The 23,421-nt window shown below is 27.5% G+C and overlaps 1 protein-coding gene across 3 annotated transcripts in view; it reads right to left on the bottom strand.

Annotated features, from left to right (window-relative positions):
* The window catches only part of LOC126842921 (nitric oxide synthase, salivary gland), a 60,312-nt gene that overhangs the window by 28,831 nt on the left and 8,060 nt on the right, over positions 1 to 23,421 (bottom strand). For all 3 annotated transcript variants that reach the window (XM_050580161.1, XM_050580170.1, XM_050580152.1), the window contains one exon: positions 17,943 to 18,173. In XM_050580161.1, the coding sequence (XP_050436118.1) occupies positions 17,943 to 18,158 (216 nt within the window). In that variant the 5' untranslated portion in view covers positions 18,159 to 18,173. The remainder of the gene's footprint in view (positions 1 to 17,942; positions 18,174 to 23,421) is intronic.

Below are 23,421 nucleotides of genomic sequence, written 5' to 3' on the forward strand. Positions count from 1 at the left end.
GATCTTCAAGTAGCAGTAATTCTATCTCGATCCAATGGGTCATTTGTAATGACTTATTATCAAAACTATACAAATACATTTTTGTATAAATCAAGTAACATTTAATATCACAATTCACTGTAAAAAGATAAGCGTGCGAACAATACAAAATATTTTGATTCTAATTTGTTTGTATTGTTATACTAAAAATTAGATGTACATTATAATATATTTATACATTATGTTAAAATTTAATGATTATAAGTGTACCTGAGGACATACGTTATATTTTTTAGATTGCATCATATGTGTACATTATATCGTTTATTAATGTTTAGCAACTGCCAACTGATAAATATTTATAGTTTGGTGATTAATACATTTGCTAAACAGTTAATAACTGTCATGTGGTTATGGTCTGTAAACTTTTCTGTTTAAAATTAACAGTAATATAGTCTACCTTTTCCCAGCTATAATTTAAATCACTAATACATTAAAAAATAATCACTCAAATTACTGGTTATTGTTTAATCATCATTTTACTTTGGTAAACCAATACGTGGAATATAAAAAGTTACCTTGTAAAAAAAAAATTAAATAAAAACGTCTAATAAATATTCTTTAAAACTCTTGATGATTTATTATAATCAAGAATTAATATTTAACTTATTTAGCTGAAAAAACTATTTTGTTGATCAAATATTATTGCAGTATTATACAATTAAGATTTAACAGCTTAATAATTAAACTTTGATGTCTATATTTTACTATTTTTGTAAAATACGACGTCTCTTGAAAGTGTTAATTCGTTCTAAGAGTAAATCCTATATAGACACGTGTACTATTAAATAGTATTAAGGTTGTCGAGTGTATATAGTCTATTAAAGTTACCCACTATAATTCCAATGCTTTCGTACATTCAATAGCACGTTTGATGAAAGCCTCAATGTGTTTGTAATATATTGGCTGTACGCTTGCACAAGTATTATCTACCAGCGTCTATTGAATCTAAATTACCATGTAGAGTCCTCTATAATAGCAAAAAATGGTGGTATATATATAGCAAAAAGCTTTATGAACACGAGGGTTGTGACAAGTCTCATAGAAAAACATTATTATGATATAAATATATTATAAATTGAAATCAAGATATGTGTAATAGTGCATCACTTTTACTACGTCGTGGGAGTAATTTAAATACATAAGGACAGTCAAAATCCGAAATTTTATGATTTCAAACCCAAACTTTTAGGTTAAGTTTTTACACCCTTGGCTAGAGAATCGGTTCAGAACGTCAGTATTGGATAAACAATGATTATTACGGATTTTTTCCAACACTGAATGCAGATTCCTAATTAAATCTAATATGAGTGGCGTGTAAACTTAGTTAAATGTAAAACTCTTGTGTTATTTAATAATCTAACAGACTAGTTTTTATTTTTAAGTATTCAAGTTTAAAAAAAATATGACGATATAATACATAGCATTAAAATATAACGCATAGTATTATTTATAATAATATATAATATAATATAAGGTCTTCAATAAAGCGTTTACAGATAATTTTACCCTTGATAATATTTTATTATAATCTTTACTTTTTGTTCTTAGAGATTTTGCCTTTTCTTCGATAATTAATTTTTTATTTATAGCTCATTAGATTATAAAAATAGCAAGATATGTTTTTAAACATATGTATTTCTTTTTATCTTAGAACAAATAGCCTAAAATTTGTTATTATTGAATAAACGACAAGATATGCTATAACGTACTAAAAACATAATAATACGTTTTCCAATACTCATTACTCATACATTCTATTATAAAACAAATTGCAAGTACTCTATTTTTTTTTAACATGGTTTTCGCGTAGCGCTCGGACAAGTGGTTTGATTTTCTTCCATTGATAACTCAACAATGTGTTCCATTACTTCGTAATCTTTTTTAATTTGTTCAATGTGATTAAATAGGTCTTGCCATTTTTTTAATTCCTCGACCAACCTAGTTTTCATTCGGTGGATATTGCTCGTTAAAATCGTCTGTTTTTGCATTAACTGTTCAAATTTTTTACTCCGTCTCCATTTTTGTAATTTTTCTTTTAACTCTTGCAACAGATCTATGTTAGATCTAGCTAAGCTGTTAGTGTTGGCCCAATGGTCGTCTAAAATTATACGGATCGTTTCCACTTCTTTGCCTACAACCGATGCTTCAAAACGGATGCGTCTCAGGGCTTCTGATGTCTGTACTAGGTTTGCTGATCCACATTTGGCCAACTTCAACTGGACGATTTGTGAATCCAGCAATTTTGCAGTTTCCCATTTAGTTTTCGTATTCGGTTGCATTATCGCAATTATTTTTTAAAAAACACATCAATATTCAAGCGCTAAAACGATAATAGTAATTGTTAGTTAATTATGTAATTAGCAACCGTTACTTAGATACTAAATACAAATTCCCTCACTTATAAGATAGAACGTTCGATCTGAATAACGTATTGAGAACCAAAAAGTGGTCAATAGCATATTATTCGGACATAGCCTACAATTTATAGTACTACGAAAAGGTGTAAAATAAAAATTCAATATTAAAAAATAAATAATAATAAAATTTAAAATTTGTGAGATTTTTAAAGTCTCATGCCTATTATAATATGTTAACACTAGTATCATACAATCATGTATAACTTTTGTTAACTTGATCATTCTATAGAATATAGAATTATAAATAGAAGCTTTGTAACAATTATTGCTATTTGTGTGCCATAGTCGATAGTGTCATCGTTACGATATTACTCATTTTTGAATTATATTCAGCAATACATTTAAGTTGGAATATACCAACGTAATTTCGAAACTAGATCAGTTGCCACAATAAAGCTAGAAGAAAAATCGAAATCAGCATTTTTTTCCTCCAAAAAGTCCGAAGTGTATTAATCGAATCACATTTGGCACCGTTAAATTATTGTCTTCTGGACCACCGAGTCACAGTGTGGAAGTCCTATTCCAGTCAATTTCCCGCATCTATCCGTTATTCTCGAAGCCGCAAAAGCATTCACGTACTCCTCCTTTTTTCCAAACGTTATCGAACATATTACTGTTAAAATTAGGAATCCCAATGGTGATATATATTCAGTGACCCGTACAACACCTGAGGTGTTGGCAGATACACTCTAAAGAATAACCCAAGTAAGAACACATGGATTTTAATGGTAATGATTTATAACCGCCACTTAGTAAAGGTGATTGCATGAATATACAACTGTGGTAAATATTACAAAAAAAGGGTTCTTTAAGAAATTTAATGATTTTACTTTTAAACTATTTATACACACCCTATACGTGATCCATAACATTTATTATTTAAAACAAATTGTTTCTTAATAGAATAATATTCAATAGTTTTCTTGTTAAAATAAATACACAATATTACATACATACATATACGTCCATGTATCATAGTTTCCTTCGTTAGCCAAAGCCATGGTTCTATTACTCGATAAATAAAGTCTTTCATTCACAAACAAGAAATGTTGAGTCATTCAGAATGATATATTTTGTTTTCATTGACTTTTGCTATTTTGATCAAATAATTATTCATTTTTATCATATGACTCAGGGGTACAATAGAATATTGAATATAGTTTACTATTACTGTAGGGTTGATATCTAAAGTATAGTATATACTTATAATATATTATATTCAACGTTGTAAACATATGGTATGCTTTTATATAAGTATGCATTATACATAAGTCATATTCATATTAATATAACAAAAAAAAAAAGTGTAAATAACTTAACTGAGTAAAATAAAAACGAAAGTTTAAAAAAAAAATGTTTATATGACTTTCAGTTATCATAGACTGATTTTAAATTAATATGAGATAGCTACAACAAAATAATAGTGAAAACTGTAAGGTCTTTGTCAGTTTTAATTAAAAATACTGCATTATTATTACTATCAGTATTAGGGACACACGATACAAGTACTATTGTCAAACACGACCATCACGCATTAAACAACAATGTAGACTCCGCCCAGCTAAATTATGACTAGGATTTTGTAAGATTTCTTATACTTTTATTAAATTTTCGTACAAGTCCGGTATGGGACATCGTGTGCATCTCTAAAGAACTACTATATGTAAATAAACTAGTTGAACCATTATAACAGTTCAATTATTGATATTTTAACTTATGGTATAAGAATATAAAAACGATATAAGTATAATTGTATAACTATATGTATAATGATTATGAAATCAAAATAAAAAGTGCAAAAATCTAGATCAAACTTTAAAAGTCCAAGCGATTGTACAATTTCAGTATCTTAGTAATCTCATAAAGAAAAATATAAAAATAAAATGTAAGTAATATTAGGAGTAACCTGTCCATTTATCTGACACTCGAGATTTTTTATAAAAACGCTCTTAAAGTTCACAATTTGTGTTTGTTTTTCTAGTAGAGTAAACTTTGTAGAAATACATTGTTTGAGCTCAAAATGTCTTATAATAACTGAGTATGCTGTAGTCGATGACGATTTTTATATTTAAATATTATAATAATACATATTATTTTGAAGTAATGGTAAACAATTATTGGTAGGCAACAAAATTACTTTTATTAAGAATAATTAACAGATGATAATTATATACTTGTTGTTAGAAAAAATATATGAATCACATTTTAAACTGTTTTTGTTGCTTTATAAAATTGTTCTATTTTCATGTTAACCGTATTGGCTTTTTTTTTACCATTTTTAATTATTAATTTTTTAAGTATTATGTTTTCTAAACAAATGTGTGACACTTTTCTGCAATGTCTGGGGGATACCTTTTATAAAAGTAAATAATTTCTAACGCTATTTGCAAATTTTCATCGACTCATTTGACATTTATTATCATCGGTTATCAGTCAATTCATGGTCGACTGCAACTGACCAGACAAGGAAGAAGAATGTTTACACAATTCTAAATATTAAATACACAGTAGAAAAATGTATACAATACTATTATATAATAATATACACAATGCATGCAATAATATTCTACAATTTAGTACTACCATACAAATGTAGTGTTATGGTTTGTAGTGGAATGGCAACAGTGTATGGCATTCATTGGTGATATAGCATCCGGTGAACCGTAGTCTAAACCGCCAAACTGAAAGTTGCATATCAGCAATTCAATGGCACATTTCTACAGCCGTACCTACGAAATTTGGGTTAAAGGATTTTGGAAAATGTAGAAAACAAATTTCAAATATTCAATTGCAGGCGGGTAATGCGAATTAAAAATTTTAATTGGATACAAAAATCTTAATAAAGCTTAAATGTAAATTAATAATCGATAACTAGTTTTGTATTAAAGATTTTTTATCCATTTATTTTATATTACAGATTTTTCATATTGCTCCTAAGTCCAGGGCTCGGAAGTCATAGCATTAATAAAAATAAAAAAAATACTTTATAGTGCTTAAATATGCAAAATAAAATTGCCAATAAAATGCTTGTTAATATATTAAGAAATTAGCCCAAAAAAATGTTTCGTTTATGATACCAGGGAAGTGTGAAACAGATTTGTATCTTACCTGGGATGTTCTTGGGATTTATCAAAAAAAAAAAAAAATTATAAACAAAATCCGAGCCCTGCTCCTGACATATTATACAATATTTACGCAATATTAATGTAAAAACATTTTTTACATTAATTAAAATAATTGTAATAATTCTCTTTAAACACACATACATATATTATATTCTCTTGGCAGTTTATCAAAGCTCTTAGTTACCACGAGGAAATCGCTCGCTTCGATAAATAGACACAATACGGTGTGTGATCAGCTAAAAAGATATCACGATATTTTGCCGAATTCTTGGCATTACACGTGGTTTAAAAATAATCGCATTTATATGTGTAAATAATAAGTCAGTGCCCGAAGGAGATAGAGATGGTCTACAAATCGATACTTTATATTTCTATATGAATGTACTGCTCTGATATACGAGGTTTAAAAAACTTTTGTTTATTGTTTAGTTAACGTGCTCGAATTATATTGCAGTTAATTTAGTAAAAAATATTATACTTATTCCTGACTTTTGTTTTGTAGTAACTTGTTTGAGTACCTTTATATTAGAGGTAGTCGCAGTACTTGAATGGTATCATAGTATACAGAACAATCGACTCATATTATTTGGTAAAATACCAAAGTGCGGACGTTAAATCCAGATTTCGATTCCCTTATTTAAGTATTATTTATCTGGAAACTGAGCCGAAGGATTATCATCTGGCACGGATTTTTTTCTATACATGACTTGCATATGGTGTTTAGTTTTTACACTATCGATGATAGGACGCAATTATAGTTATAGACTTAAAATTGGAAATTATAAAAATATAAACGTTTTATTGTGAAAAAACAATAAAATAAAATCACGTTCACCAAATGAAAAATGATTTAATTTTATTGACATTTGCAATGCAGACTTATGGGACACAACAAGCTTTATCCAGCCAAGATAAAAACCAAAATGAATAATTCGAATATTCAGAAAAGTACACTAATCTTTAAATCTTTTTTTCCGTCTAAAACTAGTTTACTCTTTCTTATATATTATTATTTGTGGCTTTATGTTACTGATCGCCAATCAAAATCGTGCAAATACAGATACTTGTTGTATTTGTTTTAATCATTTTTTTTAATAAATACATATTTTTACACAAGAGATAAAAGTAAGTTAAAATTTAAAAAAAAAATGTTTTTTTAATAGTACATGATAAAAACGTATACATACTTTTCTGTATAGCTCCTATACAATTTATCAGACTAATTGCAATTATGTTTTTGATTCAATTTTTTTATTATTATAAAAGGCTTAATAAAAAGTCCTATAAAGACAAAGATCACATTTTTTTACTTAGATCATATGTATTTTGATTTTTCAGTTTTAACACAAGCGAAAATAAGGATTTATTGCAACGAAAGATGCTAAAGATAAAATTGTCATCATCAGTCATCTGTTTGGCTTGATGCTAAATTCATAATTAAACGCTATTAGTTCTGTTTTGTTGGGCTTTTGGCTAATTTTATAGTGGAAAAAATCAATAGCAACGCAATTATAACTTACTGTAGCCATAAAATTATAGCTTAATTAAGACCACGCATTTCAATTGTTCATTCACCGTGAAAATCAAGATTTAGTCTTTGAATTACCCTACATAATTAATTGTATTAGTAATGTAGCAAAATAAAATAAGAAACATTTTCAAAAAAAAAACAAATAAATTTATAAGGATTTAATAAGGATAAAAAAGTAATTGAAATTAGCTGTAAACTTATAAAAACAACAACGCGTTGTGTTTTATGGCGAATGTGAACTGCTATGCTGAGATATTTGTTGTAAATATTTGTTTTGCAGTCGACGGACCAATTTACCAAAGGTATTAGTAGGTGCTTAAGCAACGTGAATGATTTTTTCTAAATCCCTGTTGTTTACCACGGAATATTTAGCAAGGAGCCGGAGAGAGGTCATCTAGAATTACAAAATATGTACTATAATGAAAAAAGAAAAAAAAAGGGATTTTTTACCGTTCGGCAGGAAGATTTTAAAATTCATGTTTAAATAAGATATTCAATATTTTCTGGTCGTCAGTCGGTGACTGATATTTTAATTATTATTCAATGTCTTAAAAAGGAAAAACACCATTAGTATATTTTATAAACAAATTCCAATTAAATTATTGTTTTCTCAAAAAAAGAAGAAATTTTACAGTCTAATTTAAAATTGGTAACCGGGTAAATTAAATAATAAATGTAATTCATAATAATATTAAGTTTGAAAGCTAGAACCATATTTTTTTTAAGACACCCATTCGAAAGACGTATGGACGAGTTCGTCTTGACAGTTATATTTTTGAATTTTGATGAATTAAATCAATATAAGGTAACTTTGCAGTAAGCTATACATCTATAAGTAGAAGCAATCTAAACAAATATAAATATTTTTTTAAAACAGTGTATCAAATATACTCCGAAATATGTTTAATTTCCATGGAAACAAAAAAAAAAGTAATTGTTGTTGGCTTATGCCATCAATCTAAAAGGCGCGTCTTTTATTTCATACTAAAGATAAAACGCAATATTATAGTAATTTAGTAAAGTTAACTTTTTTTAATAAATTGTTAAATGTCACAATACTCACAATAAAACAATATTAATAAAGTAAGGATCAATCGGAATGTTTGAAAATAAGTAGGTACTTTATTGAATTCCCTGAAGCATACACACACATCAAAGCAGGCCAACAAAGGTCTTTTACATGATGGTAGATTTCGATTGCATTCGAATTGGAATGAAACAAATAAACAACTCATGAGTTGACTAAGTCGATCACATTAAGAGAAACGTCAATAAATGTTTCATTTCCATATGGAAATACCATTGGTTAGATTCAAATGAAGCTTTAGATAAGTTATTAACTTTAGTGTTTATCTTAACTATAAATATGAGATCTAATTTAAAAGTAAAATGGTATATATAAACTTGCGTAAGCTTAAGTGTATTAAGCAAAACTTATTATATCAATATTACAAATATTCATTATGAATCATTAACCAACCATAAAATTATGTTCTGAAATATAAAATAAACAAATCAGCCACCATAATATTATGGTAATGCAAGTACTGTAGTTGTATCAAGAAGACAAATAAATTTCAAACATGAAATGGCTTAAAAATAAATCAATTACGTATGTTTATTTATTGATAATCATTTTTAAACTATAAAACGGACGACTATTGTAATAGACACTTGGAAAACTTAACTGTAATCACTGTGGTAGTTGACGTTTGAGATAATTTCGGAAATGGCGGTTTTACCTTTCTTAGAACTATTTACTAGTTCCAAACAAAAAGTTTACAAATAGAAAACAATTATTAAGAGCCAAGATGGATATCTTATTGTTTATATATATTATTATACTACTATATACTAGACCACTTAAAAATACTTTGCTACTTAAAGTAGTTGTCCGTAATATTATATTTTATACGTACCACGTGCCACGAGAACAAAATATTTTTAAATTTGATAAAAAATCTATGTTAACATTAGCAGGTTAATGTTTATAAATATTTAATAAAAAATTATTTGACACTTTGGAAAATGTTGGCAAAAGTTCATTAGTAAGTTTTCCAGTGTTATTAACGCTATTCCTCAATATTTCAATATTGATTATTAAATTACTTAATTTGACGTCAAATTACCGAAGACGTACCGGCGCATATCTTTTTATTTCATAACAAGTCTACATGGACTTAGCGGGTACGTATACTTGGTTAAAGTATGTTGTAAAGGGCGTTGGGAATGATCGATTGACGCGTAACAAGTACGGGTTGTTGCTTGTTCAACGCTTATAGTATAAATTACGCTGGCAAAAGCCAATGGCATGTCATCTGGTTGCAAATGAGAAAAAATAGTTGAGAATTTTGCGTGAACTCATTTCCCATCTATGTTTCTCGAGTGCAATGTAAACACGTATTTTTTTATTAAAGTGAGAATTTAATGAGAAACTAATTTTTTCCCCGGGTCAAGTATCTAGCTTGACATATTTTGTGGATCGTATGCATCACTTTTTTATTTAAAATCTTATTCAGTTCAGTCTTGCGACAACCTTCAACCATATTACCAATGAGTAATATTACAAAACTCAAGATACTATGTAGCTACAGATGTGAGAGGGGGAGACTTGATAAATTCAGATCATTCAAAATCGTTGAAGATAACAACTTTTAAGGTATAGTTGTTTGGTTGCTAGCATTTTTTTAGAAGCCTAATAATTAAATTCAGATCAAATAGTCGCGTCGAAAAAACAATTGTGACTCCTAAAACACAATTATTTTATTATCTCAGTATTTTTGTTTTGCCTTAAATCAAATTTCATTAGTTATATTTTAAGTCACATACAGTAAATTTAAAAAAGAAAATCTTAAAATTTGTATAATTTTTTGGCTTTTATGCATGTTAGTATTCAATAAAGCTGTTAAGGTACTAAAGTTTATTAATCAAATAATTGCGTGCTTCTATTTAAAACAATTAGTAATTCATTACAGCAAATATATCTGGGTAATATAACTTATCATTTTAATAAAAATACTCGAGTCTACACCTGCATATTTTTAAAAACAAACTTGTCACGATACGTTTTGTACTTAATCAAAATAAAATTGTCCTGGTTTTGGGGAATTTTTTTTTTTGTTAGACTATAAATAAAAGAATTTTTTTTTGTCATATCGAGTGGATGTAAACTAAAACTAAATTTCAGAGAACAACTTTCATCAACATTATTCATTATTCATTTATAAAAAGCGACGGCTTGATGATTTTATATTGATAATATAATTGGGTTTCACTACTGACCTATCCTGACCTTAAAATTTGTCGATATCGAAAGCAGGCTTGAATAATTTTTAAAATAATTTATATATTATTGACAACGTCTTACAATTAGGTGTCTTCTTTTAATTTTATTGTAATTTGTATCAGGAAAAATGTGCTAAATTTAATGCACAGACTGCGTCCGTGTGAAATTAATTAATTTCATTTTTAGTAATTCTAAATATGAGTTTCCTTAACATATTATTGTAGTTAGTACAATATCAATTATAAATCGCAACGTATCATCTTGACAATTAAGTCTAAAGTAATCACAGAGAAACAATCTCGGATCTACATAAACTTTTGAAAACTTTTTGTTGCTAGCAGCACTCATTGGCAGCTAGTTGTCAGAACCTATACTCTTATGCTCTTAAGGGAGGTATACGAATAGATAGGATTCAAGTTTCTTTATGTAATCGCTAATCAGATTTCAGAGTGCTTTGAATAGAATGTATTGTGTATATTAATTAATATGTCACTTGAAAATGAATCGTATTATAATTATTACAAAATTGTCAAATAACAGCATAACTATCAAAAAAGTTTGGAAAATAAGTAACTGTTTTTATTTTTAACAATGTTAATCAGTATTTTGAAATACTCAAAAACAAAGTACGGTATTGACTGTTAAAATAGAAGCGATTAAAACAAATTTTAAGTCAAGAAATAGTTTATAAAGGTAATCTAAAATTAAGTAGGTCATAGTAAAGCTAATTAATTTAAGAACGGAATATTTTTGTTTTATAGCTTGTTGTTAATTAAGATTGATCACTTTGTGTCAGGAAGTCAAAAAAATTTAATTGATGGAGTTAGAGAAGTAGGCTGGTTATCGTCATAGTAAGGCAAATTTTAAAATTGCATCCATTTGGAAAAAACATGTCTTGTGTTGTATTTTTCTGTTATACACATAGATACGATTTAATTATTTAGTTTTATTCAATAATCAGTTGTGACAACAGGTGTCATCAAAGGTGTTTTCTAATTAAAAACTGCATTAGTTCGACAGAACTTAGGAGTATTTTAAAATAAGTTTTATATTTAAAAAAACAGATTCTTCCAAGAACTTTTGAACTTTTTAAAATTCCACAATATATTTACAAGTATTCTTCAGTGTAAAAAGTTTGTTTTTAATTACATTTTATTGATAGGTAGTTACGCTAGAATTGGTGACAGGAATTACTTTTTTATTAATTAAAGTCAAATGGTGGCATTCTTAAAATGTAACAGAATACAATAAACACAAAATTAGTTCATTGACTATTGCTATTTAATAATAAATAAAAATATATTATTTCACTACTAAATATAATATAGCAAATAATTAAAGTATTGCTGTTGAAGTATTATTAAGAAATGGTTGTTTAAGAAGTACTATTTACTTATTTGCAGGCCTGTTCATTTTTAAATGTATTTTTGTTCGTAATTATATTGTATTAGTAAATCCTTATTTAAAACTATTGCGATATACTAAAACTTGATTTTAATAAAACATTTTTATTTTTTTTTATTTTAAGAATATTTATAATCTATGCTTGCTTCGAGCATAATAAGCCAATAGTAACAATATATATATATATATATATATAAAATAAAACAATAATATGATATGAGGAGGGCGGCCATTCAGTGATAGAACCCAATGTAAAATAACAATAATATTATAATCATTTTGGGTAACTAGTTAATAATATTTTATAAGTAGTATATACATTTAAATTTTATAAAATGGTGATAAATTATTAAAAAGATTAGTTTTAAATGTAATTACATTTTTTTAAAACTATGTCACACTTTTTCAAATTAGACCTAACCTAATTAATCTAGTCTATGATTGTATATTCGCTTATGGATTTTTCTTAAACACGTTTCTCTTTGAAGCATAAACACACATTTCAATTACAACATAGACATTTTATACGCCATGGTATAAGTTATTTTTATAGTTTAAACCCCAAATAAACTGTGCTGGCTTTCTTTGTTTAATACTAATAAAACTGTTATTATACACATGGGTCTAAAAAGTTTGGACGGCGTATCCGAGTAGAATAAAACGGCAGTGTTGTTATGCATGGTCAATGGTTCGGCTTTTAGCAGTTTCTGTGGACAGGTGACTATCTAAAAAATAAAAAAGCTCCCTCTTACTCCAAAAATGTTTTTGTCAGAGGCAGGTTAACAGTCAGCTTTATTTCCAGCTATTACGTTAAAACATTCTTTTATCAATGTAAATGCGGATTTGTAATGCAAACTAATAGACATTTTTATTAAAATGTTTAACTGTACAATACTCAAATAGTTACACAAAATACAACGGGGTTTTTTTTTTTTAAATCAAAAATTTTTCATGAAATTATTATTTAAGACAATCTGTTCTAATTCAACTACACACGACGTGCTTAATAACAAAAAATTAACTTTTGTGTAAAAGAAGTATAAATTACCGGGCTGACAAATTGCCCATTAAAAACTAATTTTTAACATTTATTTGAAAACCATTTGCAAATGTGTTACGTTGTGTAATATTCAAAAACTAGTGCAATTAAAATATTTTAAACTTTTCGCAGTAAACACTTTTTTTTACCAGATACGTTTAAAGTAAATATATTTATATTCATATTTCAAAACTGATGTGCTAGATCTTTGACGTCGTCGTAAAAGACACAGGACTTTAAGAGTAAAATTGAATACCATAAGAAACTTTGACTTTTGTTGTTGAACACTCTGTGTATAGCTAATGTTTATGTTATTGATAAATACGGTTTTTATAGAAAATACCAACTTGCAAAAATGTCAAGAGTAAAACGTGTGTGTTAAATTTACTTTTTTATTTTTTGTGTTTACAAACAAAACATATTTCTTACTCAAATAGAATCTACGAAATGCATACAAGAAATACATATGACATACTATGATGGCGAAACAACTTTGTTTAAAGATTTACACATTGACCTAGTAATATGATCTTGGTAGAAGAAATCAAGAACTCCGAAGTTGCCTCACTGGCAGAGGTTAACCTCGCGCTGATGGTGCGTAAGTCTTAGAGCTTGTTGAGCTTGTTAGATCTTTGTTGTCATCCAAAAACGGGACCCAATACTTAAATTAACTTCGAGTGGGTTAGGCATTAATACGTTTTCTATATAAATATATAATCACAACGTGGAAACTACTTTGTGTGTATCTCAAATTTCAATGGCACCGTCTAGCGCTGAATACTTGTCTCGCTCACATACGATCATATACACATACATTATCTCGTATAGACTGTAGACATACTTAAGTAAACAAAATGAAATAATAATTATCATCAAGCCTGTCGTAGAAGCAAAAATAATGATTAGAAAATATACATTGCCATACAACAACAGTCATGCTTTTTCACAAATAAACACATCCCCTATATTGCATAAACATGAATTGCTAGTTCACGATTACAAATAGTTTTAAAATAAATACTTTTTTATATTTGCATTATAAATATTTTTTAAAAGTGAAGTTTTTAATACTTTCTTATATTATAAATTGTACGTTATTTGTTATCCTTTAATAGTCAGCGGTTTCAAAGAAATCAATAACAAACTTATTTGCATTGTATATTTTCTTTTTTAATATATATGTATATATATATATAGTTTTATAAGTTAGGTACTTGCAAAGTTATAACGATTTTCTAAACAAAATCAATTGCAGTAATCTGTCAAGATCATAAAAAGGATTTTGATAAAAATAATAATTATTTAAAAAAAAAAAAATTCACATAAATATTTTTCTTAAAAAAAAACTACTAAGAAATATTTACCTACTAAACTACTATTACTACTAAAAGGAACTTCGATTGTCAGATATTTAGTAAGTTTATAAATATATTATGAGAAAACTCTTTTGAGAGTTATTTTTATTATTTTATTTCTAATGTTAAATTAAGTAATAACATTTAAAATAATGTAAAAGATGCAAGTAACAAATAAGCCTTAATTGGATCTTACTTCTTTTTTTTTTTATATCAGAAAACGTTAAAACATTTGAATCGTTGGATAAAAAACCACCTTTCATAAACGTCAACTTGTGTTCTTTTTGCCGTGTCCTGTGTCGACATCACTCGTCCCTTTCCGTATAAAAGCACATAAGTACACATTTTATTGGTCTTCGAACGCGTGATCGGGGATCTTTTTTAGCCTCGCCATGACATCATAATTGGTCAGAGATGCACACATAAAAAGCGTGCACCATTAACCACATGAACCACTGAATAGGCGAAAAGCTTATACTGTTAGGTTTTCGTCACGTTCTATACTAATATTAATAATATTTAATCTAACGGAGGTACACCTATAAAATACTGTAGATTCAATACAGTACTAGTGGATTCAATTTTCGCAAGTGAAGTGTTTAAGAATTAAATTTAATCGAACGCCTCCCAATTACATGTGTGTATATAAAACTAAAGAAACTAAAAATCTTCATTTGCCTTTCTGCTGTTCAATATCACTTAAATTTAACGGCCGTTCTCAGCATTATGGTTGAACGTTTAAATATAATTTATCCAATAGATTTTAGGTCTAAACGTAATTTTTAAACTAAACTTGTTAGAACGGTCATGAATGTTTTTTTGCTAAGCAGTTGTGTATATAGTTTATGATATGTACATATATTTTAAAGTTGTTTGTGTACCTTATATTATTAATAAAATCTATTATAAATCTAGACAAAAATTGAATATAAAAATTTAAATTCATACTTTTCAATAAGTTATAATATTTAGTTGAAATCAAATTTTAACCAATATTTTTTTTATAATGAACTAAAAGCTTTTTACATTTTATAAACACGTTTGCTTGTGTTTTTTTTTATGATAATTTTTAATTATAATTTACGAAAGGTAAACTCTAAATCGTACGTTTTTTAAATTTATTTTTCTTGTGTAATGTATGTTTTTTCTCTGTCAAGTAATATTAAAATTATTGAGGTGCTAAACGAAACTAAAGGTGTTTAAAATTAAAATAACTTCATTTCATAAATAAATATTTTTAAATACACACGATCATAGTAATATATTTTATATTGCACGAGAAAGATTTTTTTCAGATTTATCTTTTAATTATATTTGTAATTTTGTTTTATTGTAAGATTTCACTTAACACGTATAACAAGTAGTCACTTTTGCCAATTAATGTTATTTTGTAACTTTTCCAAAATATAATAATTTGGCTGTAAACTTATTATTTTGCGCTTTTATAAATCCATAAGTACTGTAGGATCGTTTTAATCACCTATGTAATTTTAATTAAATTAAAAATAATTGTCTAAAATACATTTTATTTACAGAACATTTCTCCAATAGAGCATTAACACAGGCTCTGTTATATCATAGTAATTTATAAAATAATTTTTATTTAGAATAGTTAAAACAAATTGTACTTTGTTTAGTATTAAAAATGGATATTCTTAAACAATGTTCTTAAATTATTCTCATATCAACAAAATTAATTTACTGGTGATATGGTTAAAAATTAAATAGAGAATATTATAATAAAACTATTACATGTGTAGTATAAGTTACTAATAATGTCATACAAATATCATTTTACCACACAGTGACACCATGGAATAAAATGTTTATGTACAAATACCGTCACAACAGCTCGTTCAATTTTTAAAAAGGAAAAAATATCTATTTTCTTAAAAAATATTGTTGGTAGCAGGAATTATCCGTCTACCTTTAATATAGTTTTTATGTTTACCGTTTAAAATTAAAACATTAGTAATTACATAAATAAGTTATTATAGGACACAATGTATATAATCCTGATTGTTTATAAATTAAACTGAAATCGGTTTAGTATATGTATAATGTACACTATTTGTATAATACATAGTAGCTTGTGCTGGATTGCTTGTTTGTATATCCTGAGAAAAATAGCTTAAAAAAAAAATCAATCTGCCAGGTGTATATGATAAGTTAACGCCTTTATTAAATATTAATTCTCTACTGCCATTGAAAACAAAAAATATTTAAGGGTTAGTCCACTCGAGTTCATTTTATTACAGTTCAATGTAAATTTGATATTTTAATTAAAATGTAAAGAGTTTTTGAATAGGAGTCGATTATGAAGATTTCCGTTTGGCCCTATCAGAATGCGAATCTGGCTTATTTCTTTTCTTCGCATTTGATGACAATAAACGCATTAATCAGCTAAAGTGACAGTGAAACTTAAAATTGAAAAGTATTATTTTCTCATTTTAATACAGTTTTTTTTTTGTAGACAACATTTTAAAACGTCATTACAACTATCAATACACTCGTTGTTGTACAGTTTATTCAGGGACAGATACAAAATAATTCATTACCCATTGATTATAACATAGTTAGTAAGTGTTATGCGATATTATGAACGCATGTTAATATTCTAATAAATTAACCGAATAATATTTTAATATCGCAATTAGAATATATTAAAAATAGTATCAGGATAATGTGTCTGGACATGTATTTAGTGATAAAAAAAAAAAAAAAGGTGTAAAGCTTAGGCTTTTAAAACGAGGATTTATGTCGATAATGTGTCTGACAGGTTTGCCGAACGGTTAGGAATTATTCAAAAATATGCACTACGGTAAACAGTATCTATTGTGTAATTTATGAGGCTTAGCACAAAATTTTATTAAAAGCTAGTTGAGTACAAATAGGTAACAATGAAGCAATTAGAATGGTATAAAATTTAAACGGAAGAAGTTTAATCCTAACAATTCTTACAATTATATTTTTTTATTGCGATTTATATCCACATACCGTTGCCATAAAACATTTATTTCAAAATTATTAATATAGGAACTAATTAAACAATTTTTTTTTTAATGGAATTTGCTTGAGGACATTTTTACAGTTGAAAGATGGATAACACCAACCCTTTCATATAATGTATATAGCACATAATGTAATGTCGATTCGTATAAATTTACTAGAAATTTAATCTGTCAAACCGAATTAAAATTTGTACAAAATGTCAAATCAATTTGTTTAATGAAAAAATTGATTTTGTCTATTCTTAATGACACACACTGCGTTTGAAATAAAATATATAATATCCGTTTTCTGGTTGAAATTAAATGATTTTGAAAAAAAAAAAAAATAGTCAATGGACCGTAAAAATGCAACTACCAAACATATTATTGATTTCCGTCGTCGAAAATACGTGTTTCTAACAATAGGGTTCGTTCCATTCTCAAGATGAGTTGGCTTTTGAACTTTTTACTCTTTCAGTAGTAGATAAGTCAGATAACCAATCGAGGTCTTTTTTTTATAATTTTTTTTTTATTTCCAATCGCAGTTTCGTTGTCAATTGTACATGGTTAAACCAGAGATATATTATATTTTTTATGTTTAATCAAATTTAATTTTACATTTCTAATATTATCGTGTAGGTCATAACAGCTAATGTTAGTACAAAATGTATGTGTTGATTTATCGTTACGTTTTACAGAAAATGAGAAATTAGTCTGTAGGTAAAATATTTTACCAAAACCCATGCGACTTACCTGCGTAGAGTTTTGGTGTAACGAATCGAAAACTTCCGCTTTGGTTATGATGTTTCTAAGCTTAAGTGGTTTTTGGATAACCATGTTGGAATGACCGTTGGGTAGTCCGTCCGCGTTAATGTCTACTATACGGTTGGTCACTACCGACCCTCGTTTTGCGTTGCCCGGGATGACCAACTCAAGAGGAACCATTTCATCAGGCGTGTCACGAGCCATGATTGCAGATTTTTACTGAAATATCCATAACAATATTGTATTAATTTCATATATATATATATATATATATATATAAATAACATAGCCTGTAACATGTATCGTAGCACAAACCTCACTGTACAAAAATGAATTTTCAATATTATATTATATTAATGTGTATAATCATTTCGAATGAATGATACATAATATATAAGTTACACTAAGTATATTATAAGTCTTATACCTTATATATAATATACTATAATTATTTTTTCTAAAAAATGTTCAGTAACTAATGCAAATTTAGATTATTAACAGAGTAATATAATAGACCATAGAACGTACATAATTAAAACAAATATTGTATCAAAATAAAGTAATATTAATATTTCTTTAATTATTTGCAAAAACTCATTTAAAATATGTTTTACTCGTTATACACTGATATGTTTTTTTGTATTTTTTTCGTTTCTAGTAATTAATTAAGTTCTTATTGTTCAATTACTCCCATTAAAAGAAAGAAACACATAATAGATAAAAAACAAACACAATCACACGGATTGTATAAAGTAAGATATCTTGTGCTCTTTGTTTGACTTTTGTGATTACACGGGATTTTTAAACAATACAATTAATTAGAGAATAGAAGTCCTATTTCAATGAAAGCTGAAACCTACTATAAGAAAATGTATCAAAACTCTTCCAATTATCTAGGAAAGTATAATATAATATTTTTGTTGTAAAAATAGGTACCAAGTAGTTTTATAATATTGAATTTGTTTGGTTGTGATTTTATAAGCAATTATTTGATATGGTGAGAATCTAAAGGGTATGTGTTACTCGTAGAGCAAAATAAAAGTTATACTTTCAATGTATTCAATGTTCATCTGTAAACAAAGTTTATTAAAAAAAATTGTCACAATATATTATTTTTTTGGTTCTCAACGCTTATAAAATGACAACTAAATAAAATAGGCAATATTTTAAAATACTTCTGTACCTATTTTCATAAAAGAATAAGATGATTATTTTTATTAAATCATTTTAAGAGTTTTGTTGTATGTTTTTGTGGACCATTAGCTTACATTGAAATAGAATCTATATTTTATATTTTATTACGTTTCTTCGATCTATGTTTGTTATTTAGTGTACATGCTTTTTTTATTTAGGTTTTAAAATAGGCATTTATAAATGTATAAATAATTATAAACAAAATATCTATAAAATGATATATTATGTATTATGCTAGGTATATTCAATTGGTATATGTTGGGCTGCGAATCTATGGGTTGACAGCAAATATATATATACATGTATATAATAACTTATGATGATAGGATGATGTGGTAGGCGTTTGCTTATAAGACCGCTTGGAGATTATTATTTTGACTTAATACCGAAGAAACGACAAAAGCTATAAAATATCTTATTATTTCTTTGAGTTATACTTAAAACGCGTACATTTTTACATCTTTTATGGTCTTATCGCATTTGCTATCTATGCAAAGATACATTACATCATTGACGGTTGGTAGTGTTAATGTAATCATCATTCTTATATATTTTGCGATATTAAACCTACTATGAGATTAACCGATAAGGACTTTAATCAGCCGTTTACAAGCCAAACTCTTTTTTCATTGGTCCTTGGTAAATAAGTTTAACCTTTAAGAAATTTTGTTATCATATAGCTTCTCTATACGTATAAATCGTAATGCACATTTTGTTTAGCTGTGCATTCCAAGATTGTGTTTAATGTTTAATAGAGTTCAACATAACCCATACTTTCGTTGATGTAGGTTTTCACTAATATCATTTAAGTAGTTAATTGACGATTGACAGCAATATGTACAGATTATCATGGAAATATCGCATAATATATTTTAGGAGTTGATGCAATTTGCACTCGGCTAATTATGCATATTCAACCTACTCATCCATATCAGGGTAGGCTTATACTAAATGGATCATTTTTTTTAAAGTTTAACTGCGGCTAAAATCCAATTTACGGTCGCTTATCTTAAAATACTATTTATGTAACTAAAGCTCATTTTTACCTCTAAGTTTTTCATTTGCTTTATTTTCCGAATAATGATTTTAAAACATAACTAAAAAAATGCGCCGTTTGCACATATCCACATGAATAATGAGCATTCGGCTCTCAAATACGTTGGTCGACCATCATTTTTGGATATCGGACAGTCTAGATTGGGGTTTTCGTTGATTTCGAAAGACAGATCGTACACCCAAATCTCGAAAGGACACATTCCACGTCACCGTACATTTCCCTTTAGGCCTTTTCCATCGATTCCAGTGACGTCTTTTTTATTTGCTCACTATTTCCATTTTTATACCGCAAGTTGTACATAAATAAAATATTATAGCACGAACCTGCACGTTATATAACTGCTATGGGAAAATAGCAGGTTTTTTTTTTATTATAAGGATAAACCGTACAACAATTAAAGATCCTCTGTATTAAATAATTAATCAGGTAGGCAAAATATACCTACTAATATTTTCAAACGATAATATAAAAAGTGATATAGGATCCTACTATGCGTATTTCTATCACCCATAATATAACCGTTAAATATTCAGAGAACAGTTATTTATTTAATAAGTGACGCATTATTTATGTGTGTATTCTATTCAAATAATAATAAAACGGTCAAATTCGATTTTAGCGAGCAGCTCCGAATTTGGCCTTTTATAGTTTCACTAGAATATGTTTAGGTAGAATTTTTAGTACAAAAACAGAGTACTTCAAATGAATATGATACATTTTTGGGGAAACGCATTATGAATACAACGATTAGAATTAAAAATATTACAATAAAAGTAATTATTAAAACAATGTATCAATATTATGATAGATGTTTTTGAAGAAAATAGTCGACTAACGATTGATTTTTGAATCGATTTTGGTGTTTGACTTGGCGTAAGATGCAAAATATGAAAATATAATAGGTCATTAGAGCACTTCACTTTGTAACCCTTTAAGTAGTTGTGCGGTGGTATAACTGCACACAGGGCGCTGCCAGTGCAAAACAGAGCCGATGTAAAGACGACGGTTAAATAAAAAAAAATAGAAAATGAGATAGACTTGGACATTTTTTACTTTTGTTCTCAATACGTATTACGACAAACATATATCTATTATTGTCGAATAGGAGATGATAATATTGTAGACGTTTTAAATTAAACGTCTAACGGAAGGTTGACGAGCCGATTCGAGCACACACTTAATATCGGTCGACCCACTCATAAGTTTATAACCATACCGTAAAGTCGGTCAACACCGGGCGAAGGTTTTTATCGTTCGTCGCAAAAATCTTATTCGACCCATTCGATTCCAAGTATATAATAATATTATTATCATGATTGTTTACACACAACATTGCCGCGGTAATATTAGAGGGAAAATGAAATAATAATATATTCCGCAAAGCATCATCTCGCGCAGACTGTTTGGAGGCCAAATACATATTTTTTTTTTTTTTTGAATGTGTTTAAGGTATACACTCACCGGGTTGGTGATAGCTATCGACGATTAAACGAGAGTAAAGAAAATCGTCGCCGGCTTGCTTGTCGTTGTGCCGCTTATAACAACGTTAACCCTCGTTCTATTGTCCTCGTCGTTGATGTAATACACCGGATATACTTTGTACTATGTCTGCGTGATGAACCGGAAGGGTCGATTATGTACCACTTGTGGTACGATAACGTACCGATTAACTGCTGAGGTCGTCCTGTACGGGTCAGTCTGGTCAAAGCCACTACAAACAAATGCGACTTCCTTGGTGGTCTTGGACAAGCAAAACCATTATCATAGTGCATAGTTAGGTACAGCAAAGGACATTGATTACGATCACAGTCTGCGATTAGTAAACAAATAATGGCGATTTGCAATCAATGTTGTATTTTATAAAATCGACAGCACAGCGAGTGCATATTTTTTGCAAAATTTAGTTGTGTATAGCCATAGACGCACTTATACAAGCGCATCTCCTACTACATTGTGTACGAAAACTGAAAGTCAGATGATCATAATAATTATGGTATAACGTTAATCCGATCATAGTTTCTGAAGATCTTAAGAAACGCACTCAAGACATATATCGAAATGACCTAGTGCGCTCTATTTAAATTTAAATGTTTGTTTTTAAAAGGTTCTGAATACAAAAGGTCAAACTTTTAAGAAACTAAAACTAACTATTTTTCACTAAAAAGTTACACTTAAAAAAACTATTTTTTTTTTATTTGGTCGTAATACAAATTTCGTTTTGTTTATTATCAATTATTATAAAAATACATTTTTTTTAAATATTAATTAGTGACGCAATTAATATCATATAAGACATTTTTAACATAAAATACATTTTTGGATAAATATATTTTCTTATGCACATCATAAATAACCGCTTCAGTTGAAGTATACAATTAATTAGAATGGTCTATAAACGGGCAAAAAGTTATAAACATTTTTTTATAAGAAAAAGTAAGTTTAAAAGTATAATTTAACAACATATAGTAAATACTCTTCATCTTCCCCTAAAATGTATTTTTTGTTGTATATTACGACTATAACTAACATTGTAAAAGAAAAAATTAGATTTAAGACATCCCAGCTAGATGTAATTTTTAACGATTATTATCCACGTAAAAGTATTGAATTTTGTATACTATGATAGTTTTGTAACTTAAAAATCACCATGTTAATTATTAACCTCTTTTTCTATCTATTAAGCAGGTTTTGTAGTTTAACAAGTATGTGCTTAATAATATAATAATTTTAAAGATTTTATGACTAAACAATTTTTTTTAAAACAAATAACCCGATACGTAGTCCAAAAGTTTTTTTTTTACTTAGTTTTTATACTGTACAATCGTTACTAATGGTATGAGCATAACTTTCTGAAACACGGACTAACTTACTGAAGTTTGTCCGTTTTTAGACTACCCATATTGTATTAAAATATTGGAGATTAGAATACAAATATATTTATGTCTTAAATCTAAAAGAGCAAAATATCTCATAATTAGTATATTTTTTCAAATGAGTAACTACTGAAGTTATCATTTTTCATAACACGCACGTTTTTTTAAAATGTCACCCATCCAGGAACATGGGTTTTATTTAATATTTAAAGTGTTAACTTTATTAACATGCTCGGGGTTCACCGTTGAAGTAATGATAAGTAAGATTTTAAATAATAAATGAAGAGATCAGATTTGTGAAAAAAAAGTAGTGCGAACTCGTTAAATAAATAATTTTGGTCAA

This window comes from Adelges cooleyi, unplaced genomic scaffold, assembly GCF_023614345.1.
Source record: "Adelges cooleyi isolate 19-005CV unplaced genomic scaffold, UGA_ACOO_1.1 ACOO_flye_CR_arks_rails_tigmint_CR_PRNA_108, whole genome shotgun sequence".
NCBI lineage: Eukaryota > Metazoa > Arthropoda > Insecta > Hemiptera > Adelgidae > Adelges > Adelges cooleyi.